The sequence below is a fragment of the Cryptomeria japonica genome, chromosome 7 (assembly GCF_030272615.1).
Source record: "Cryptomeria japonica chromosome 7, Sugi_1.0, whole genome shotgun sequence".
Classification (NCBI taxonomy): Eukaryota; Viridiplantae; Streptophyta; class Pinopsida; order Cupressales; family Cupressaceae; genus Cryptomeria; species Cryptomeria japonica.
In genome coordinates, this window is record NC_081411.1 from 495,582,638 (window position 1) to 495,608,183 (window position 25,546).

At 34.1% G+C, this 25,546-nt stretch overlaps 1 protein-coding gene across 1 annotated transcript; it reads left to right on the forward strand.

Moving 5' to 3' along the window:
- Window positions 1-16,807: 16,807 nt before the first annotated feature.
- Window positions 16,808-20,606, forward strand: LOC131065764 (probable beta-1,3-galactosyltransferase 8). The gene is made up of 9 exons (XM_058000406.2): window positions 16,808-16,882; window positions 16,962-17,228; window positions 17,497-17,561; window positions 17,935-18,155; window positions 18,318-18,575; window positions 19,015-19,102; window positions 19,453-19,578; window positions 19,824-19,933; window positions 20,156-20,606. The coding sequence occupies exons 1-9, from the start codon at window positions 16,835-16,837 to the stop codon at window positions 20,302-20,304; spliced, it is 1,332 nt and encodes a 443-aa protein (XP_057856389.1). The 5' UTR covers window positions 16,808-16,834; the 3' UTR covers window positions 20,305-20,606.
- The last annotated feature ends 4,940 nt before the right edge of the window (window positions 20,607-25,546 follow it).

A 25,546-nucleotide genomic window follows, 5' to 3' on the forward strand; every position in this document is an offset into this window, starting at 1 on the left:
TTGAATCAGATATCCAATCTATAGTTCATGATTCATTCATACCGGAAGATTGATTGAGGTCGGGTGAGAAGAACAATGTATCCGACAGAGTGTACAGTTTGTTAGTTAGCAGATCATTTGTTTTGCATATTTTTCTTTGTGGATCTTGGAGATGCATTGTGGATGTGTAAATTATCTTATTCTAGGTTTATAACCTTCGGTGTCGAGTATTGAGTGAATTGGAAGATCTGATAGATAGGTTTTTTGCTATAACAGTGTTCATCAGTAGTAACGTGTGAAGATTTGTTGTGTAGATTGTGCGAAGTGATTTTGGCGATTGTTTGTGTGTTTGAGGATGATGAGACAACATGTAATAATCATGTGGACAACTTGTTTTGGTCCGCTTTGTTGTTTTGAATTGGATTGAGCCAACTTGGGTAACACATTTCATTTATGTGTTATGCGGTTTTTAGGCCGACATGGAATTGATCTAATTTGATGTTGTGGATGTACAAGATTGATTGATTTAATAATTTTAGAGATCAATGGTTCTGTGGAAAGTGTGTATGAACTATTGTGCATAGTTTCACATGCGCGGTTGAAATATTTATGCTTCGATATAATGCAAAATATCATAACAGAGCAGAGTAGAGCGGAGCAAGATTATGTGTTTTGTGCTTAACTAGAACTATACTTAGGCATTTTTTGATCCTATTAAATAGTTCAAACCTTCTTTTACCTCTTGTAATCATTTTGTAAGGCAATGAACATTTTGGGTTGTATCCCTTACTATAATTTTGAGCAGTGAGCTCTAGGCAGTGTTTCTGAATGCGTGTGCATTTCCCATTGTAATATTTCACTTACTCCTAACAGAGTATTATCTCATTGTAGGTATTTTCCCATAGTGGTTTTTCCCTTAATCGGGTTTTCCATGTATAAATCTGGTGTTGTGGTGTTATAGATGCTTGTCTTATGTGTTTACATCTTTCTTTTGTTGATTTGCATTAGATGGCTGAAGAATTAGTTTAATATTGTTAAAGATTGCAGAAGACTGATTCACCCCCCCCTGGCCCTCTCAGTGTTCCTTGATTCCAACATGATCAACCTCTTCTTCTAAGCCCATCTTACACATTGTCCATGCAACTTCTTCAGTGTCTCCCATCTTCTCTTTGGTTCCATCTTCTCTTTGGTTTCTTCATAAGGCACTAAGGGGGGCTGGTCATCAACCCTTTGCCTCTTTTGTGGTGGATCTTGTGCTATTTGAGATGGTGATTCCATAATTTTAATCCTTATTTCTTTATAGAATTGCAAATTTGAAGGTTTCTATGTTTATCTTTCTTCCATTCTGGCTGGAGCGCCTTTTCCATATATTTTTTCAAAATTTTCAAACATGACACTCATCCTTTTTATCTCATTTGTTTCCTCAAAATAATAACCAAGGAAATTTGGTTCTAACTTCTTCCTTTATGCTTTGAGCCTTAGAAGTATTGCCCAGTTCTTCCTCCTTTGCAATGCTTATGATGTATTAGGGAAATTTCTAACTGCATCTTCCTCATAATACATTTCATGAAAACATGATGCCTTTTGAACTCGCCATTATTCAATGTATTCAAATATTTTTCAAGATCAAATGGTCTCAATTTGGCACATCTCAAATTATGCATGGTTTCAAGGTGGTGTTGGAACCATTCCAATGTGTCACATCCAATTGCAAAATCAATAAATCTTGTGCATCATGGTATGTGGGTACCTTTTATATCTTTTTCCATAAGCTCTTCCTCCATCCACATGAGTTGCCACATAAATTATAGGAAATATAATCTAGGGGATACAATCTTGGGCAAAAAATGAGGTGCCTGAGGGCACCCATACACTCTAATAATAGTGAAGTCTAAAAAGAAGACCAATCACCAAAATTGTGATTATAACCTCACTAGGTCCCTTGTCCCTTGACCTTTCATCTTTTTTTCTTAACAAGTGTATGATTGTTGGTGGAAACCTAGTGAAAGATAATCCACACCACCCCATTATCTTCATAATAAAGTGTTCATGAAAAACTAGATAATTTGAGTTAACACATTTCCTATTCCACACATAAGTCGAACATTGTACTAGTTGTGTCTTACCAAACTTATCAACTATTTCCAATCTCATTTTCTTATCCCAACTATACACTTATTTTTAAATAAGATTATGTAACATAAAAGAGAGTAATATTTGAAATTAATTACTCTATCATTCTCTCTAACCCTCATCAACCCTTCATATATTTTAGTGAAGATGTATGAGGCAAAATCATATTCAACATTGACATTAGAGTTCTGAATGTGCATGGCTATCATCATCATATTAACTCGCATTATTGCGTCAGAATCCTTTCCCAATATTTGACATAATGCATAATAATTTTGACAAAATAACCCTCAAAAGTTGTGAGTTCTAAGGTTTCTTTCTCAAGGGTTGAGAACCCAGTTATTCTAATTTTGTATACTTTTTTTCTTGTACTTTTGCACCTCATCACACCTTAGGGTCCTCTTATGCATATTATATTCTACTTCAAGCTTTTAAAGGTAAAAAATAGTTAATGATTACAATTGTATTTATATCCACCATAATTAAACCATCAAATATTTTGATTGTTTTAGTCACATAATTGAATTGTTTGGCCAAAACCCTAATTAAGTCCACATCCTCAAAAACATCTAAAACGACCAATCAACCCACATCAAAATACCAAGGGTTTGATATTAGGATAGTGTTGGATATTGTTGGTCATTGTTGATGTTGGGATATGTTGTTGTCATTGATGTCAACATATTTTTGTGATTTGATCCGGTGATTGCAGATTGGGAAGATTTTTTGATCCAGTTTGTAGTGTTGGTTTGTTGATCACTGTTTTGCAGAGTTTGGTATATCCTCTGGTATATTTCGGTGTGATCAGATCTGGTGCTGAGATTTTGGGATATTGTTTTGGATGATCTTGTGTATCTTATTTTCATATGGATCATGATTTGGTGCTCTGCAATTTATCTTTCTTCGTGATAATTGTCGATTGGTTATGTTCTTGAGCTTTTAGATGTTGATCAATGAAGATTTGATAAGTGGTGTTGGTGCAGTTGTTCCCGATGATTCTAATGTTCTTTTTGGTGTTTCCTAGGCATGTCCTATTTGTTTTGGAGATCCACATTGATCGTTGTGCGAGTTTTTGGTGATTTCTATCAACCGGTGATGATTTGCGTGTTGTGCGGTTTTCCTGGTGGTGTAGCATGTTGCGATTGATCTTGGTGTGATTTCCGGTGGAGTTGATCATTTGGGAATTTGTTTTAGGACCATGCTATGATATGTAAACCATTATATTGGTTCATTGGTCGATCTTTGTATCATGTGATGTAATTTTGTAATTGAGGGTTGAGGGTTTAGCTGACCTTGTTATCAAGGTTGATGATTCATAAATATAGGTGATATAATCATGTAATTTAGGTGTTGATGGTGTGCCTGCATTATCAGAGAGAGATTTGTGTGCAAACAAGTGATTTCTTGTTTGGTGTTGAGTTTGAGGTGAGATTGGAGTTGCAAGGTAGACATATGTGCTTAACCGGAACTATAATTAGGTATTTGGAGATGCTATTCTTTCAATTCATTTCTTTCAGATTGTAGTTCAAATTTTATTGTAAGTCAGTGAGACTTCCATGAGGTTTGAAGCCTTCCAGACCATTATATTTGAGCAATGAGCTCTAAGTAGTGTGCCTGAATGCATGTGCATTCCCCATTGTAATATTTTCACATACTACTGCAGAGTATCATTTTACTGTGGGTAGGTTCCCATCGTGGTTTTTCCCTTAACTGGGTTTTTCACGTCAAAATATTGGTATTGTGTGGTGTGTTATTAATTTTCTTATCTGTCTTATTACTGTAGTTTATTAGATCTGTGTTTTGTGATTAATTTTAATATTCTGGTGAAGACTAATTCACCCCCCTCTCAGTCTTCTTTCTTGGTTGCTGCTAAAAATTGGTATCAGAGCTAGATCCTTTGGTAGAAGCTTAACCGCTTGGGGAGATCCGAGATGGAAGCTCAGGGTGTTATCTTTAAGAAGGATAGTCTGAGATTTGATGGAAGTAACTATTCTATATGGAAGGACCAGATGGAAGTGCACTTGAAATGTCTTGGTGAAGATTATTGGAAGATTACAAAGAATGTCTATGTTGTTCCTCATAATAGACCATCTACTCTTGATGAGGTTAAGGAAGAAAAACATAATATTAGAGTGAAGGAAGCATTGCTTAGTGCCCTGACTGATTCTAAGATGACAAATGTAATGGGACTTCAAATTGCTCATGAGATCTGGGTAAAGCTTGAGGTGTTGTATGAAGGTGATAAATAGGTGAAAGTTGTTAAGCTGCGGAGTTTGAAAGGAAAGTATGAGACATTGAAGATGGGAGATGATGAGAACATACACTCTTTCATGGCTAAGGTGAAAGATCTTGTCCTAGGTATCAGATATGCTGGTGGAACCATTGAGGAAGATGAAATTGTTGCTAAGGTGTTGAGATCTTTGCCTCCTGCCTATAAACATAAGGTTGTTGCTATTGATGAGATCCAGAGTGTGACTACTATGACAAGAGATATGTTGGTTGGAAAGATTGTTGCATTTGAGCTGAATGAGTTTGGAGAATTACATGAAAAATTTGAGACTGCATTTAGAGCATCTGCATCTATATCCAGTAAGAAGAAATATGATAATGATGAATGCAGAATATCTAGATATGAAAGAGAGAGAAGAGAGATGGAAGAGCAAGAGAGAGAGTTGGATGAACTTGAAGAATTGATTTCCCGGAGATTACCTAAAGGTGCTGGTAAGTATGATGGAAAGTTGCCTTTGAAATGTTTCTCTTGTAACAAGATATGACATTTTGCTTCTAGATGTCAAGGGAGAATGGCTAAATATGACATACATGATAAGTTTGATAAGAATGATAAGCCTTACAATCCTAACCAGAAGTATAGAAATCAGAAGAACTATTATTATGTTGTTGATGAAGGTATTAAAAGCATGAGAAGTATGATAAGCCTTACAAGCCTAACCGGAAGTATAGAAATCAGAAGAACTATTATTATGTTGTTGATGAAGGTATTACAGATGAAGAGTCAGAAGGAGATGAAGTTGTATTCCTTTCCATTAAGGAAGATGGACCTATACTTGTTGATTCCACTAGTTGTACTATTGAGGAGAAATATTTAGCTACTAAAGTTGAAGAGAAAGATAAATGGGTTATTGACAGTGGTTGTTCACATCATATGACCGGTGATAAAAGTAAATTGGTGACTATGGAAAGATATGATGGTGGAATAGTTATATTTGGAGATGACAAAGCTTGTGTGATCCATGGGAGAGGTTCTATTTCTTTTGATGGTAAGCATAACACTGATGATGTCGTGTATGTTGAAGGTTTGAAGCATAATCTTTTGAGTGTTGGATAGATGGTTAATAAGGGTTAAGACCTACAATTCAAGGATGGTAAATGCAAGATCTTGAATGCCTCTGGTATAGAGATTGCATCTGGGACTAAGGTTGAAGGTAATATTTTTCATTTGAATGCTGGTGAGAAAAGTTGTTTGATTGCTTAGATTGATGAGAGTTGGTTGTGGAATAGGAGAATGTATCATGTAAATTTTGATTCAATGATTAAGATATGTCCTACACATGTTGTTAGAGATCTGCCTAAAATTGTTAAGCTTGCTATCCGGTATGTAAGGAATGTCAGTTGGGTAAGCAAATAAGAATTTGTTTAAAAAACAAATAGTATACATCAGATGGATTGTTGGATCTTGTACATACTAACCTATGTGGACCTACAAATGTTAGAAGTGTGCAGGGTGATAAATATTTTATGCTGCTAATTGATGATTATTCTAGGATGATGTGGGCTATCTTTTTGAAGGAGAAATCAGAAGAATTTGATAAATTCAAGATATTCAAAGCTAAGGTTGAGACTGAGTCTGGATTGAAGGTGAAATGTCTAAGATCTGATAGAGGTGGAGAAATATGTTCTGGTGACTTCAATTCATTCTGTGGATGCATGGGATTAGAAGACAATTATCCACTCCTAGAACCCCACAACAAAATGGAGTTGTTGAGAGGAAGAGAAGAACTATTTTGGATACTACAAGGACTATGTTGATTGAAGGAAATGTTCTAAATACCTAATGGAGAGTGTGTGTGAGAAAATTGGTAATCTATAAGTTGTAAAGCACAAACACTTCAATAAATCATTGCATGCATGGTTAGACATATATAATCAATGAGTGTAAAAACCATAACAAATCAACATATTGCCTCCTTAAAGATGCAAGTATAGACTTGCTCTTAGATTTATCTAAGAAATACTAGTGACTAGACTACACCAAGATGAAGGATTTAATCTATATGAGCATAAAATTGAGCTAAATGGTTGCAAGATTAAGTTAGATAGATGCAAGCAATCATGATTAAACTAATATGCAAAAAGCTAAGATGGAATAATCTCAAAGAACAATATTCTCATTGACTCTAGAAAAAACAAAACATAATAACAATAAATCTCCAGGGTTTCTTGAATGAGAGATGAAAGACTGAATTTATAGAGAATCCAAAGAGAGACCAACGGTCAAGATCGATTAATGATGAGCAATTGAGATTCCTCAGGAGAAAGCACAATCCAGGTGAATTGAAATGATTGGTTGCTTTGATTCAATTTTAGAGAAGATTAGATTGAGTTAATCTTGACATAAATTCCCATCAAACCCTGATTCAAGGCATTGAGATTATAAGTGTGAGTTTGCATTGGAGATAAAATTAGTTGATTCCATGCACGTTCCTCTTATTTGCTCAATATTTTTATTAGAAAAATCCTCTTCAATGCAACTAAACCTCTTTTCTCAAGATTTACTTTGAGTTTTAATTTTAGAGAAAATGATTTATTCAATTTAATTGCTTTTCTTGTTTTTCTAAGATTTCTCAAGTTGTCTCAATTTTAGAAAAAGAAATATCTCAAGGTGATTTCTTTTTCTCAATTTAATTCCTTTTTGTAAATTAATTCATTTTTTATTATTTAAATGGCAAATTGATTTATTAATAAAAAATGCTAGGATATTTAATTAAATAAATAAGATAATTGATTAAAATAATTTACTTGGAATGATTAATTAATTAAATAAACATTTAATTAATATAGAATGATTTATTTGCCATGTGACATTGATGATTGAGGAATTAATTAATTAGGTGCTCAAGATTGGTTTAATTGCCTTTGGTTAGGACCTTTGTGATGTAGTTGAGATTAGGGGCCCATGGTTTAGAATCTATTAGTACTGTTGTTTACACATTTAACAGAGTTCACATCAAAGGAGATATCGGTAAGACCCCTTATGAGCTTTGGTTTGGTCATGTTCCTACTGTGAGATATTTTAGAGTATTTGGTAGCAAATGTTATATCAAAAGAGATGAGGATATAGGAAAGTTTGATGCTAGAAGTGATGAAGGTATATTATTGGGATATTCAACAGAGAGCAAAGCCTATTGGTGTTACAATAAGAGATTGAGAAAGATAGTATAAAGTGCAAATGTGAAGGCGGATGAGAACCTTGGGAAAGAGATCAGAGCATGTGGTTATGATGATGGACAACATATTGTTTTAACCCCTATTCATCCTGAAGAGCCTAAGTAGAATGATCTAGTAGAGACTGTTAATCTGGATGTTGTTGGTGAAGGAGTGTAGGTACCTCAGAATCATAACAATCAGAAGACTTATGTAAGACTGAATCATTATGAAAATCAGATTATTGGTGATACGACTAAAGGTGTGATGACTAGAAGAAGGTTAGATGTTGAAGAAGTATGCTTGATTTCTAAAGTTGAACCTAAAGATGTTGTTGAAGCCTGTAAAGATGAAAGTTGGATGAGAGCTATGGAGGAAGAAATAGACTAGAATGAGAAGAATAATACATGGGAACTTGTGTCTAGACCTAAGGATAAGAATTTTATTGGTACTAAATGGGTATTCAAGAATAAATTGAATGAAGCTGGTGAAGTTATCAGAAATAAAGCAAGATTGGTTTGCAAAGGATATTCACAACAAGAAGGAATTGATTATGAGGAGACTTTTTCTTTGGTTGCTAGACTTGAAGCTGTTAGATTGTTGCTTGCTTATGCTGCTTATAAAGATTTCAAGGTATATCAGATGGATGTCAAATTTGCCTTTTTAAATGGTGATATAGAGGAAGAAGTTTACATTGAACAACCTGATGGATTTTCATTATCAAATGATGGAGACATGGTATGGAAATTGAAGAAAGCTCTTTATATATTGAAACAAGCCCCTAGAGCTTGGTATGCTAGACCAGATAAATATTTGTTGAAATTGGGATTTAGTAAAGGTGTTGTTGACAGTAATCTATACTTTAAGATTGAAAATGATAACATCCTGATTGTTCAAGTCTTTTTTGATGATATTATCTTTGGTGGTAATGATAACTTGAGCATGAAGTTTGTCGGTTATATGCAGAAGGAATTTGATATGTCTATGATTGGTGAGATGAAATTTTTCTTAGGTTTGTAGATTGAATAGATTGGAAAAGGTATATTCATATCTCAAACTAAGTATATGAAGGAATTACTAAAGAAGTTTGGATTAGATGACTCCAAACCGGTTGGAACTCCTATGGTGACTAGTTGTAAATTGTCTAAGAATGATGAATCCCCTAAAGATACTTAGAGTTTGTTCAGATCTATGGTTGGTGGACTGCTATATCTTACTTAGACTAGGCCGAACAATATGCATGTTGTGTGCATGGTTGCTAGATATCAAGCTGATCTGAAAGAGAGTCATGTCACTACTATGAAGATAATATTCAGATACTTGAAGGGAACTATTGATTATGGTTTGTGGTATCCGAGGAATGATAATTTCATGCTTTGTGCCTACACTGATGCAGATTGGGCTGGTCCCGTTGATGACCAAAAGAGAACTACCAGTGGAGCATTCTTTTTGGGTAGGAAGTTGGTTTCATGGGCTAGCAAGAAACAAGATACAATGTCCCTATCTACTGTTGAAGCTGAGTACATTGTTGTTGCTAGTAATTGCACTCAAGTAGTCTGGATGAAGCAAACATTGAAAGATATCAGAATTATTTATGATGAGCCTATTGTTATATACTGTGATAATTCTAGTGCTATCAATATGTCAAAGAATCTAGTGCAACACTCGAAGACTAAACATGTGTCAATAAAATATCATTACTTGAGAGAGCAAGTCAGTGAAGAGAAGGTGAAGCTGGAGTATGTATCTATAAAGGAACAAATAGCTAATATTTTCACTAAGTCTTTTCCTGCAGATACATTTGTCTACTTGAGAGACAAGTAAGGGATATCCACCCCTCCTAATGAGAACTATATGCATTGAGTTGCATCAATCCGGTGGATTTTAGAGCCTTATCTTTTTATCTAGATTGGTGTGTTGGTGGTTCTCCTCTGGTGGAGTAGTTTGTTGATCTGGTTATGTATTTCTAGAGGAGATAGATTCATATTGCTTTTTGGGGGAGAGTGAGTTTTGTTTTCTATTTTGAGATATTTAGCATTGCTATCAAAGGGGGGGAGAGATCATTTGAAAAAATTCTTTCTAAGTCCCAATCTTAAGGGGAGTTTGTTGGATATATCTTCTTTCTTTGCATTGATTGTTTTTCACATTCATATGTTGCCATCAATGCCAAAGGGGGAGATTTTTGAATATTGTTGGTCATTGCTACTGCTAGGATATGTTGTTGTCATTCATTTCAACAAATTCCTATGACTACAGATTGAGAATATTTTCTGATCCAGTTTGTAGTGTTGGTTTGTTAATCACTGTTTTGCAGAGTTCAGTATATAATCCGGTATATTTCGGTGTGATCAGATTTGGTGCTGAGATTGTGGGATATTGTTTTGGATGATCTTGTGTATATTAATTTTAGATGGATCATTATTTGGTACTCCGCAAGTTATCTTTCTTCGTGATAGTTTCCGATTGGTTATGTTCTTGAGCTTTCAGATGTTGATCGATGAAGATTTGATAAGTGGTGTTGGTGTAACTATTCCTGATGATTCTAACATTCTTGTTGGTGTTTCCTAGTATTTGTTTTGGTGATCTGCATCGATCCTTGTGCGATTTTTTAGTGGTTTCTATCAACTGGTGATGATTTGTGTGTTATGCAGTTGATCTTGGCATGATTTTCAGTGGAGTTGATCATTTGGGAATTTGTTTTAGGACCATGTTATGCTATGTAAACCATTATATTGGTCCGGTGGTCGATCTTTATATCATGTGATGTAATTTTGTAATTGAGGGTTGAGGGTTTAGCCGACCTTGTTATCAAGGTTGATGATTTGTATATATAGGTGATATACTCATGTAATTTAGGTGTCAATGGTGTGTCTGCATTATCAAAGAGATATTTATGTATGAACAAGTGATTTATCTTTTGGTGTTGAGTTTGAGGTGAGATTGGAGTTGCAAGGAAAACATCTATGCTTAACCGGAACTGTAATCAGGTATTTGGAGATGCTATTGTTTCAGTTCATTTTTTCTAGATTGTAGTCTGAATTTTATTGTAAGTCAGTGAGACTTCCTTGAGGGTTGTAGCCTTCTGGGCCATTATATTTGAGTAGTGAACTCTAGGCAGTGTGCCTGAATGCATGTGAATTCCCCATTGTAATATTTTTACATACTACTGCAAAGTATCATCTTATTGTGGGTAGGTTCCCACCATGGTTTTTCCCTTAACTGGGTTTTCCACATCAAAATATTGGTGTTGTGTGTTATGTTGTTAATTTGTTTATCTATCTTATTACTGCAGTTTATCAGATCTGTGTTTTGTGATTAAGTTTGATATTCCGTTGAAGACTGATTCACCCCCCCCCTCTCAGTCTTCCTTCTTGGTTGCTGCTAACAGATAGGCTTATCTTTATTACCATAGAAAAATGAAAACAAATCCCATCCTAAAATTGGAATTACAGCTCATCCTTGCAATTTTTACAAGTCTTAGAAGGTAGTCCAAAATTTGTTCTCCATCACAGAATCTATCAAAATATATAATATATCTTGATGCAATACCCTATGTTCTTCACTCTTAGTGTCAAAGGTCTCACCCTTTTTTGTAGAAGATTTAGTTGTCTTAATCATTTTAAAAGGCTATTCCTACTTTGAAACTAGCTAGGGTGTTTGTTTATGACTATTGAAATTACCTCAAACACACTTATAACATTAGAAAACCAATTTGTAATGCCACTAAAGCAAGAGAATAACTTATTGGTTAAATCGCTATCAGAATACCCTAACTGAATGCTAAAGAACCACTCTTTTTGTCATAGTGATTCATTGCTTAAATTCATTGCATGCAACTTAGTTTATTGAAAAAGCAAATTAATTCTAAACTTATTAGCCCCAAACTGCAATTTACCTCATTCTCATTGCAATAAATTTGAATCATGTAGGTTTTGTCAATTTGGTAGTTGTGGATAACTTTAAAAATTTATATCATTGATCTATTTTTATCAAGCGGTTGTGATCAATCTTTCTTTTACTTGATTTGGTGAGTTGTCAACTTTTTTCAATGTGGCAGGCTTAGGATTTCCTTTCATCTACCCTGTTGTCTCGTAGTGTAATCTCCTTCTTAGTCACTAGCCTCGCAGGGTGTGACTTTCTTTTATGCTCATTGGGCCCACAATCCTTATTGGTTACCTCGTTATCCTGAGATTATTCCCTTAACATCAAGCACTAACCTTTGGGAATATGGGGTACCTTATACTCTGCAGTTTGTTATTTATCCCACCACCCTATAGTCTAGCTCATGAGACTTCCAATCACCATGAGGGGGTGCGAGGTAAACCTGTGATGGTCTCGTCGCTTGGCCTCAAGTTGTTACCCTACCATCTCAAGAGTTGAGATGGTTTAGGGTCACTCCCTATGGGAGAGAGGGGTTACCATGACTTAAGTTTCTTAGAAAGTAGGTGAAAATATTCCCCCCACTAGGAAAGAGAAAGGTTCATTGAGGCCATGTGACATAAATCTTAGAAGACTATTTTAGGATCCAATGAAATGAGAAAAGTGAAAAATAATTTGACAATTAAAACCCAAAAACCTAACACAAGGGGCTAGTAATTGCATCAACACATAAAGGCATAAGTCACGACTTAAGACAAGGGTTGCCTAGGTTTCCTGGTCAATGACAAATTATAACAAGAGGCTCAACATGAAATGCATAATACTAGGACTTAGGACTTAGGAAAATTTTATTTGCCCTAAGACTTTTAGAGGTTGTTAGATAAGGGACATACTTATTATAAAATATTAAGAGTTTGATAATTCCAACACATTCCTTAACTTATTTAAAAAATTTATGAAATTTATATGTTGATAAATACAAGTAGCCCATCATTTTGATGGCGGCTTCATAAATTTTTATTGTAAAACAAGTAAAATAAATAAGGTTTAATTTTGAATTTTTTTAAACTAAAAACACGAATTTGGGAGCCAAAAGGTATGTCCAACCCTTAGACTTCTAAATTTAGCCTAAAATTAAAAAAAAAACTGGATTCAATGATTTAAAAAATTATGCACATTATGTTTTGTGTAGTCTACATAAACTATCACTAATATTATATTTTATTTTGGTCATTGTGGCTTGTTTATATTTTATAAAGAACATATACATTTTGTCTAGAATCATAATTTTGGCTACTAATTATCCCCCATCTTTGTGCATTTACTAATTTTCACTACTGATAAGACAAAAGATCATTAGTGTAGCACTGTAAATTGTCATCGAGCCAATCTACACCTCATGCTTATGCCCCTACTTCAGCGTGTCTCCCCCTCATCTCCTATCTGGGTCAGTTGAGTGCCTTAATTCCAAATTTCATGTCTCAAACACCTACCAAATAACTCTTTAGAAGTGTGTCCTCCTCCCTAGGCCTTGATTTTGGTCCCTAGTTGAGGAGGACCAAGGCACCACCAATGCCCTAGTCCTGGACCAGAGCGCCCAATGCTCTGGTCCCCCTCCTTAGGGTCAAATTTTTAAGGAGGGGGTGAGACCCATCTCTCCAACGAGAAATGAATTCGGTGGCTCAATATGATTGTTGGAGGTCGTCCTAATTGGTAAATTGACCTAGATCCTCATTTATATAAAGACATTAATCAATTCATTTCAATCCTAAGATTCTAAGCATTCAACATAAAGCATTCAAGCTCTGAAGTGTTCATCATCAAGCATTTTTAGAGGTCTTCAAGGCTGCATATTCTTCATTCAATCATTGTGGAGCAAGTTACAATTTTCATATGCAAGAATGTGTGTGTGATTAGGGTTTTGTGATTTTCATGTCATTTCATACAACATATGTGATTACATTCAAGAAGCAAAGCATCATTATCAGTCATTGCAGATTTGAGGTATATCCTTCCATTATTAATTTCAATATTTGCAACATTTCATTCAAGGTTAATTCCTAAATCGGGGTTTGACTTAGGCAAACCCTTCAATTTGTGTGTAGGAAGCAAGTACGGAGCAACGATCTTCAGGATAAACTTTATTTACAGAGATGAATCATTCCCCCATTGGAGTGCAAAAATTTCGGAGGACCAAAGTGACCGTTAGACCGGTCCTGACAAATCAGGAGCTCCTTCTGGGAACAGGTCTAAATCCTTTTGCAATCCTCATATTTAGGTTCATGGCTCGATCTGATGATTGTAGCTTACTGTTTGCGCATAATTACATCAATTTCAGCCCGTTTACCCTAATTTCAACATCTTCAACAAAGCAATTCAACTCAAGGAAAAGAAGAGGGCACATTCAACACCCCTAGAATTAGATCAACATTTATACCTCCTAGGTTTAGATATATATAATTCCTATCTTTCCTTAATTTAATGGCCTCCAAGTAAAAAATAGCGGTTTTCATACATCTAATGGTGGAAACCCTAATATTTTTACCATTACAATTAGAATGGTAATTCTACTAATAGATGAAAAGAAATGGAGAATATTCACATAGATGTAAAATGTGTCTTCTTGAATGGGTACTTAGATGAAGTGGCCTATGTACAACAACTATAGGGTTTTGAAGTGCAAGGTAAGGAACAAGTCTATAGATTGAAGTTCAAGTTTTGTATAACTTGAAGAAAACACCACTAGCACATGGTATATCAAGATCTATGAATATTATTAGTAAACTAGCATTAACAAAAAAAGATTGGTCCTATTGTTTACTACAAGAAAGAAGACAATAATATCCTTATTGGAATTTTGTATATTGATTATTAGTTGTATATGGCTAGCAGTTTTAAGATGAAATATAAATTCAAAATCTCTATGATGAATATAATTGAAATTAAATATTTAGGTCTCATGCAATGTCTTTTAGGAATAGATAGATGTTCATCAAAGTAAGTATCAAATCTTCATTTGTCAAAGAAAGTATGCAAAAGATATTATGAATAAATTTAATATGACCTTGATTATAAATTATTAGTATCCACTGCAACTTCTCAAGAAATTGTGTTATGTAGAGAAGATGGTATTTAAATAGTTAGTGTGACAACTTACAAAAGTATTGTTAGATGTTTGATGTTTCTTATTCGTACAAGATTAAAACTATTTATTTAGTTTCTCTTTTTTCAAGGTATATGATAACTATTTAAAAATCATAAGTATGAAGCTAAGATGATATTGAGGTATATAAAAGATGTTATTAATTTTAGTATTCATTACATGTTTCTACAAAGTTTAAACTTGTTGGCTTTAGTGTTATTGATTGAGGAGGTAGTTTGAATGGATAGAAATCCACATCTAAGAATTACTTCTTTTTTTTTGCTTGAGTTTGGTTATATGAAGTTCAAATAAATAAATTTTAGTTTCTCTTTCATCTATAGAAGTAGAATATATTGTATTCACTTGCATAGGTAAATAAACATTGTCTCCCAAAATTTGGGGGAGAAACAAATTTAGTCCACAATATTTTTTCTAATAACATGAGTACTATCAAGTTGGTCAAGAATCCAATCCCTCACAGTGGGTCAAAGCATTTTGATTTGAAGTACCATTTTATTCAGGGTCTAGTTAAGAATAAAGAAGTTGAATTGAAGTATATATACACTTAGGAACAACTTGCATATATATCTAATAAGGTAATTGCAAAGTTTCAAGATTCAACATCAACTTGTGAGTCCACTCAGCATCAAAGAGGATTATGTTGATAAGTGATGTTAGGTACATGTCAAATCATACATTCTACTTTTTAGGAGTTTAAATAGATAGTTGAAGCACTATTTCTACAAAGTTTTATTTTATAAATAAATTATAGATTCAAAATAGATGGTCACTATTTTTCTAAATACTTGTTTAGGATTTTTTATAATTGCTACTAATTTTAGGAGAGTTTATCACCAAGATTAATTGATGCATATTTTAAATGCATGATGTGTGATAAAGGAATGAAAAGACAAGAGTTTTTTAATTATTTTTATCAATTCTTTTATGGTTCGTAAAATTCTATGAAAGTTGCCTTTTGTTATTTTAAAATTATGATATAAATATGGTAATTTTTGTTTTTGCTTATGTAGTTCATCGTGATGAACATTTCCGGTTGTTTTACTAATTGTATGAATAAGCTATTAGTTGGATTTAAATGAATAATGACTCATTCTTCTTGGTTCAATGATATGGATCATGAAGCATGATCTAAAATTTTGATACAAAAACTATTTCGACATGATTTTTACCAAAAAATAATTCTACTATTTAATGAATTGTGGAAATACCATTTTTGATAATAATAACTCATTCAAAATATTTAAATCAACTACACAAAATTTAATTTAAAATTTAAAAAATAAAAAAATACAAATAAATAATTAACCACTACTTAAGATACAAAGAAATTTAAAACTTGACAAAAAAAAAATTGTGGTGAAACTAGTAAAAATATCGTAGTGATAATGGTCCATTGATCTAGTGGTGAAGTTGAATGTGGTTTTTAATAAGCTCACCAAAGATCTTCAATCTTGTTAAATGCAAGGCCCTAACATCAAGGCATGAGGTTGGGATCATGCCTTGAATGAATTTGACAAAATTGATACTCCTCAATCATTGGCTTGTGCTCTCATACCTAATTTAAAACTTTAAAAAAAAAATTGCAGTTGTGAAAATAGTAAAAGCATCATACTACCAATGGTTCCTTGATCTATTAGTGAAATTGAATGTGGTTTTCAATGAGCTCGCCAAGGATATGGAGTCTTGGTAAGTGCAATATCTGATATCATAAATGATAAAGTTGAGGTCGTGCCCCAAATAAATTTGATGAAATGAAATAGATACCTCTTAGTCCTCACTCTCAACCACAAAGATTTCAGCCTACATAGTCATGCTCCCATTTCTAATAATTAAAAGTTGGAATAATTTATAATATTTCGAAGGAAAAAACTTAATGGTACTGCTGGAATTGATGACGTTGAATGATGCAACAAAATATCGCACTTAACAAAATCGAGGCATGAATAAACCAACTTTCCACAGAACTTCGATTTTACTACGGCAAAATCGATCACACCTGACAGCGCTCTCCAAAAAAAAATCAGTTTTTCATCGAGGAAGTATGTAATGCACTCGTAGAAAATCACGTGTCCAGTGCATGGGGATTCTTAAATCAAAACCAAACAAATACACGAAATGTTAGTGGGTGGAACGGAATAGTGAATGCAGTTTTGTCTCCTCATTCCTCTTTCCCTTGCGGACAATCTCCCACGATATTTGTGTGGTTTAACTGCACAGACAAACCACCCCTTCAAAACCATGCATGCACTTCTCTCTTTCACCTCAACTCCACTACAACCCAAAATGGTCTTTCCCTCACTTTGCCTCACTAATACCATTTTCAGTATTAATATTGTAGCTAATCTTGTGTGGGTTTCTTGTGTAGGTGTTGGGCGAGAGGCAGGTACGTGAGGATAGGAAAATAGGATTGCTTGCAGGGGAAACAATGGCATACCCATCTGAAGAAGACCAAAAGAAGATGCGAGGAGGAGGAGGAGTTTCTATTTCTACCATTGCCCCCAAATTCAATCTATTCCTTTGCCTTGCCAGCTTCTCCATTGGTATGCTATTTGCATACCGAATGTGGAGTGCGCCACACCCAAATACAAACTTGCAACCTCTTCCCCAGGACTGCCAACATAAGCATCAGCAGGTAGGTAATGCTATTGATTGATCAACATATGTAAGTTTGTTGGATGGGTATGTTCTGATCATTGGTTTGTTTAGATGGTACATTTGAAATTACATCAATTTTTCTAATAGAATTCATTTATTAGTGTGATTTAGATGAGTCACATAAATAAGTCCAAGTTTAGAATGTGTTGCTTAAGTCAAAATGTAACGAAAAAGGGGAAACTTATTGACTTTGAATGCTATAAAGAATTTGTAATGAGAGGTTGTGGCTGTGTGCATGTAACCAGAAACTTGAAACTAGCGAAAGCAAGGATATAATTGGAGAAGTTTCTAAAACTCATCAAGCAATTCAGTAAGCCACTGAATCATTGTTTGAAGTTTGAATGAATAAATCTTTGCATTTGGAGAATTGTTATCAATGATCTTTATGGCCTGTTAATTCAATTTTGAACATGGAGGTGGCATTGTGTTCTGGTTTAGTTTTTATCTATTGAAAAGATCCTAGTATCATAAGATGATTTTGGTTTGGTTTAAACAACACACTTTAAGCTTTGATTTATTTAGGCGGTTCATCTGAAATCACATCTATATATGAATACGATTAAGAAACAACCACCGAAACAAATAAAAACTTAGTGTCATGATCTTTAACAAACTCATATTAAACTACTGAGTTGTTAGAATGGATGAGTTTTAAATTATATTAACAAGTGTGAGTGATGCAGGTCATTAGACAAAACGATTTCTTCCCTGGAAATGGAATTAGGAGCAGCACGACTTGCGAGCGCAAGCAGAGGAATGAACAGCAATGGGTTTCCAAGAGTGGAGAAAGCGGATGGATCTTCTGCAAAAGTACGTACCAAAGCATTTGTTGTGGTCGGAATCAACACTGCTTTTAGCAGTAGAAAACGACGTGATTCTGTCCGAGAAACCTGGATGCCACGAGGTTGAACTATAATCTGCAGCTCTCCCGTTTGATTCAATATTTACTTTTGAATGTTATTATATAGTATTGTTTGAGTCTCCTTTGAATTTTGAAACCCATCAATAATATCGAAGAAAGATAACAGAGCAAGCTAATAAGCTTCCTGCAAAATCAAAATGACAGGAGCAAAACTGAAGCAGTTGGAAGAGGAAAAAGGCATTGTAATAAGATTTGTTATTGGACACAGTGCGACACCTGGTGGCATTTTGGATCGTGCTATTGATACAGAAGACGCAGAGCATAATGACTTCCTAAGACTGGACCATGTTGAAGGCTACCATGAGCTCTCAGCAAAGACCAAGATCTACTTTTCTACAGCACTGGCAAAATGGGATGCTGATTTCTATGTTAAAGTCGATGATGATGTGCATGTCAATCTAGGTATATCGGTATTTTTCTAAATGTATAGCATATTCTAAGTTTTGTTTTGTTTAGGTGATTTATTTGAAATCATATTCGTTTTTTAATAGAATTCATTTGTTAATGTGATTCGAGATGAATGACTCTATTGAAAAAGCTAGTGCGATTTCAGATGAGCCACCTAAAGTTGATGATGACATACATGTTGATCTAGATACATAATTATTTCTTTGAATTCATTGTTAGGTTTGAACAACACACTCTAAGCTTTAATTTATTTAGATGGTTCACATTTGCTTTTTCAATAAGGTCCATTTATTACTGAAAAAACTAACGCGATTTTAGGTGAACCATCTAAACAAGTTAAAGTTTATAAAATGTTATTTAAATTGAAATTAAATTCATTATCCAATATGTCAAAACCTTTTCTATCTTCTTTTTGATATAAGTAAATACTCAGGTATGTTGGCAACCACTTTAGCAAGATACCGATCCAAACCAAGAATTTACATAGGTTGCATGAAGTCTGGACCTGTTCTTTCACAAAAGTAAGTTACAATGCTCTGCATTTTCATTCAGAAAAAATCTCATTCTTTTTAAGTTTGATAATAGCTGTTATGTGGAAAATATCATATATATATATATATATCTTTGTAATCTTGAAAGACAAATTTAATTTGTCATAACAACAACTACATTATTCTATTTTATCTTTTCTTTTATTTCTTCGCAACTAATTTATACTTTAAATTTATATGATTGTAGACATTTTCTCAACATACCCAACTAACATATCATCTATATAAACTATGTTTTGTTATGATATGGAACTCCCTGTCACTGAACACTTTTCTGGTAGTTTTCTTCTGTTAAGAACACTCAATTTATTTTTCTGCAGAGGTGTCAAATACCACGAGCCAGAATACTGGAAGTTTGGAGAAGAAAGCAATAAATACTTCAGACATGCAACTGGCCAGATATATGCTATTTCAAGGGATCTAGTTAATTATATATCTATAAATTCGTGAGTAGTAGTTTGTCTTTTTTGGATAAGTCTAAACAACACATTTTAAGTTTTGACTTGTTTAGATGGTTTGTTTGAAATTACACTAACTTTTTCAATAAAACCTATCTACAAATATAATTTCATATGAACCATTTAAACAAGTCAAAATTTAGAATGCACAATTTAAACTAAAATATGTTTCCGAAATACTTGATTTGATTTCATATGCTATAAAAAGAATTGATTCAAAATGTTGCCTGCAGACCCATATTGCATAAATATGCCAATGAGGATGTTTCACTGGGAGCCTGGTTGATTGGCCTAGAAGTCAACCATGTAGACGAACGTAGCATGTGCTGTGGTACTCCTCCAGGTATAAGATATCAGCAACGTCTGCACAGCATACAGAATGTATCTTTGATCGTGATTATTAAAAATTAAAATTCATTATATTTTAATTTTTAATTTTAATTAATTAATAAATAAAATAAAAAATACATCATATATGCTACATAGACAAAAATAAAAAAAAAATAAAAAGAAGATATTACCATATCCAAAACTAATTGTTTTTGCATGTGATGTCACTTTCCAGATTGTGAATTGAAGGCAGAAGCGGGGAATGTATGTATTGCAGCATTTGATTGGACTTGCAGTGGAATATGCAAGTCTGTGGAAAGGATAAAAGAGGTGCACCATACGTGTAATGAAGGAGATGGTGCTGTGTGGAATGCATTGTTCTGAAATTTGCTTATATCAAGTGAGAATCAGAATCAGTTTGGTTATGTGCATCCTTAAACCATGGAAAATTCTGTGATGAGTCAATCTTGTCTTGGTTTAGAAGTTTTGCTTTTGCTTTAACTTTGAATTGTTGTTCATATATGATGTGCCAAGTGAATACAGATTGTCAAGGGTGACATAAGGAAAGCCAAGCTAATGCAATGCACTCTTCTTCCTTGCCTTTACTTCAAGGTTCTAGAGATCTCTTATTTTTCAACTTTTAGTATTTATAGATTCAAAGGCAATACATCTGTTTTATCTTGTTATAGGTGGTCTATCTTTTACAGAAAATTGTTCATAAGGCATTAGATTGACATGATAACATTCAAATGTTTCTGAATTTTTCAAAAGCTAATTACATATAGTATATTGGAAGTTCATTGGTTTAGACTTTTTATAGATGACCTCATGAAATTTTAAGTACAATAGTCATCATATTTCTACATTTCTTATTCCATAAATATGGGGAGTCAAAAGTGGAAAAACTATAAATTAATATAAACACATATTGTTTTATATATATATATATATATATATATATATATATATATAATTATTACTTTGCATTTATTAATGCATAACATCTACACACAATAATGCATGTACGTGTTATGTTCATTTTTTTAGTTTTTTTTATGTTTTATAGTGTTGTATTACTAATTTAGGAGTAGTATCAAAGCTTTTTATAGAGATAACAATATAAATCCTTGAAGAAAATTTAAAAGTTAGCATTGACATTGATCTAAAATTAGTAACATACTTGAAAAAGCCTATTAGTCACAAGGAACATCATAAAATATCATTCAAAATTGATGAAAACGTAATTAAAAATATTCTTAAAGAAGAAATACCTTTATATGTATTGTGTTGAAGTCTAGAAAACTATTTATTAAATGATCTTTTATTGATAATTGTTGTAGGGTTTACATATATACTAGAGTTAAAATAATTAGAAGTAGACATGTCAAAGATACAACTCTTAGACCATACTATTATGGTCTTTGATAATGTGATGAGGTCTTGAATGGATATAATTATCAGAGAGTTTTTTAGTGGCGAATCTTCGCCAATTGGCGAATGTTGCGCGAATAGTCTTGGGCACCATTGTGGTCAAATCACCCGGAATTTCGGGGTTAACGACACACTGTAGAATCTGGCTTCGCCATTGACCACACACCGTCGATGTGCATGCCTGTAATATTCACCTGAAATCACGCGAACATGGGTATTAGATCACCTCCGTTATTTGCCAACAATAGTAAAGTGACCATGTACCCAGGACCTAATTCGCCAATGGTAAATTAAATGTTCATTGCACGCATTGGCCAAATTCGCCAATATCAATTAAAACATTATCAGCATTCGAGGACCCATTTTGCCCCGCTTAAATTAAATGTTCATTGTACGCTCGCGCAATTCGCCAAAAATTAAATTAAATTAAATGTTTATTGGCAAATGCGACGCCCGAGCCCCGCGCAACTCGCCAAAAATGCAATCATGGATTTCTATAAATGCACTCTTTCTTACACTCTTTCTTATAATTTGTTCGTGTCAGATTAGTAAATTGGGAGCTCTCGAGTCTCGATTTGCATTCTGCAAATTGAGTTGGAAAGTCGAAGTTCATTCACATTGTAGGGCGGGGCGGAGGGCCAGAGTTACAATCTTGCAACACAGGCCCAGGCATTCCTGATTCCCGATTCAGAGAATTGAGAAGGCATAAAGGTGAGTAATCATTTCTTCATACTTGATAGTATTAGTTTTAACTTTTAACTCATAGTGAGAGGTCAAGACTCAAGATGTCACAGTCAAACATGGGTGAGACTCCTCAAGGTGGTGAAGGGATTGAGATGTCACACAAGGGTGAGACTGAGACTCCTTAGGGTGGTGAAGGGATTGGGATGTCAGACAAGGGTAAGACTCCTCAGGGCAGTGAAACTGAAGGGATTGAGAGGCCATCAAAATGCCCAAAACCTAAACTTAAAGATACTACCATAAAGTCTTTCTTTGGAATTGGCAAAGTTTCTAGTCCACCAACTTCTACAGTTGCAGAAGCCATTCATAGTAGCTCACCACCACCACAAGGTGGGATTGTCATTGAGTTAAATGCATCAAATGAGGATGACAATACCGACATGGCAAAATATGTCGTAAGGGATACACACAATGAGATAATTCACTCAGATGCAAATGCTAGTACTAAAGATGATGTTGGTAGGAAGAAAAGAAAAAGGAAAGTAAAACTAGGGTGAGAGTGGGAGATGACAAGGAGTTTTAAGATTGATTGGGTAGAAAAGTACCCATTCATTGAACCACTCCCAAACAATGATGAACAACCAACAGAATGCAGGTGTAAGATTTGTAGCTGAAAAACTAAAAGAGAGAAGAAGATGCAGCTAAAGCTTGACACCATAGAAAAGCATATTGGTAAGGTTTATGAAAAACAGATCATAGATGGAAATGAAACACGAGTAGTAAGATGGAAATCAAAGGAAGAATGTCTTCATGTTAAGTATGCCACAGAATATGAAGAGCATAACCACAAAATGACACTGATTGGTAATAGTCAATTTGGAAATACAATCAAGGCTGGGCTTGAACATGCAACGAAAGATGCAAACCTGGCAAAGACTATTCAGATGAGTTTTGTTTTTCATATTATGTCGAGAGGGCATCCTATGAAAGATTTCCCGGAATTTAGTAATTTATTATCTTTTTTGAATGTTCCTCACTATCCTATGTCACATTGGTCAATAAACACTGGATGGGAAATGGCAAACTATCTCGCTGAGGTGGAAAAGCAAAATTTACAAGAGACTGTAAAAAAGTCAAATTTCATTTCATTATCCATAGATGAAGTTACTGCAGTAGATAACACTGCTTGGGTTTGTATGCATGTGTATATCGTAAAAGAACACGTCCACCGAGCTCATCTACTCTGTGTTCATAAAATGAGGGGCAATTCAACAGCAGAAAATTTATATTTAGAAGTTAAGAAAGTTTTGAATGAAATTGCTGGTATGGATGACTTGAATTTATATTTAGAAGTTAAGAAAGCTTTGAATGAAGTTGGTATGTGTTGGAGGTGCAGTAATGCAAGGTCAAAGGACCGATCTTTGTGCAAGATTACAAACTAGTATTGCACCATACATGGTTGGCATTCACTGCATGGCCCATTGAATGAATTTAGCATATAGAATTGTAAGCCATTTTCCTATAGTGTCAAAAGTTGAAGATCTAGTCCACGAGCTCCACTCATACTTCTGTCGAAGTCCTAAACATTTTCAGAATTTCAGATTTTTGTTGAGGGAGTAATAGGAGGAAACAAGCTTCTCAGGGATGTTGAGACCAGATGGATCTCCTTGCATGGACCAGCGGAACACGTTCTAACAAAATATCAATCCTTGATCAGACTAATGTATGAGCAACACCTCACAGTAGACAAAGCTCTTGATCTCTTACATAAGTTAAGTGATATAGAGACTCTGTTAACTTTAGCTAGTCTTCTCCCCATGCTGGAATCAATGAACAAACTTGTTAAGAAAGCCCAAGACATAACTATGTATATCAATGAGTATAGTACTCTACGTAAAATGACATGCTTGAGCCTGGATGGTCTATATTCAGATCTAATAGGGCAAAGCCCAATTTTTTTTAGGTGGCAGATAATTACAGATTTGAATCATGCTAAATTTTTTTTACATTTCAATACAAAAAATGAGTTATGTGTCTTTGTAAAAGGATTTTAGATACCAATGCACCAATCTAAGATGGGCAAGCAAGGCAGAGCACTACTAGTTAAAAAGGAAGATCTTGACAGGATTGTTAAATCTGTTAGTGATAATTTGAAGTCTATTGCATATGAACTTTCAACTGAGATTCGTGAAAGATTCCCTCAAGAAGAAATACTTGAAGCCATGGGTTGTGTGTATCCTCAATTTTGGCATTCAATTGGAGATAATCCAAATGACGCAAAGATGTATCATAAAAAACTAGAGGAATTGATACTGACATTTTCAAAAGATGCATATTGCAATGGACAGCCAATAGAAGGAATTTTAAATTTAGATCATCTTAGAAAACAGTGTAAATAGTTTGCATTGGTTATGAAATAGCAGTTGGTTAACTTGGAGAATCCATTTGAACCTGGATCAATCACAAGGCTTTGGAAAAGGATAGATCAAAGTGAAGCAGTGCGTATTGCAATACCAGAATATTTGAAACTTGTTGATTTATGTCAAACAATGATATTGGGGTCGGTGGAAGATGAGAGAGTTTTCAGTGCATTAGGGCTTTTGAAATCAAAGATCAGATACAAATTAGACAAGAATTTGGAAACTTGCTTGAGGTTGTTTTTAACCCAATATAATGTTAGAGATTTTCCATATGATAGGGCACTGGCAATCTGGAATTCCATGTGTGAAAGACGAGGGGTGTGCAACACTTTAAAAGCTGGTGGTGTTACTGCTAGTTCTAGTGCTGAGACAAATGAATATGATGGATCGTAGACTCAGAATCAACATGAAGACGAAGATATTTTTGAATACCCGACTCAGAATGAAGATGAACCTGTTAGTACTAGTCAGTTTCCGGATCTTGACTCCATTTGGGATATGGAAGCCTCAGAGTGAGTCACTGAAGTGAATTAGCAGTCAGTTTATAGGTATTTATAATTATACTACAGTTCTTGAGTCATATTACAATTTCGATTTGCAAAATTGCAATACTATAGTTGTCATTGATGATTTTTGATATTGTATTCCTTGAATTTGTCAATCAGAATGGATACTTATTTCATATTTTTAATTGTGAATTTGAATTATTAGTAAATTGGTATTTGGTTCCACATTATGTTGAACATGAAATGCAACAATTTGTGTCACAAGATCCATAAAATTATTCATATTGCATAATTGTTATTGCTAGAACCTTTCTACTATTCTATATTAAATGCTTAACATGATGTTCATGCCGATTAGGGTTTTGTGTTTGTTTTTTGTCTTAGTTGGCTAGTAAACCAAAGTTGTCGTGCGTTGAAAATCTGAGTTGTCCTCTCTTTATTTGTCCATGTCAATGTCAAGTGTGGTCAAACGGTTGGTCAGACATGTTTAATGTTTCATCTCTAACTCGCAAATAAATTTCATGTTTAACAATTTAAGTGGCCACTTAGCGAGTGTTGGTTTGGGTATAAATCGCGAGGTCTCTAGTT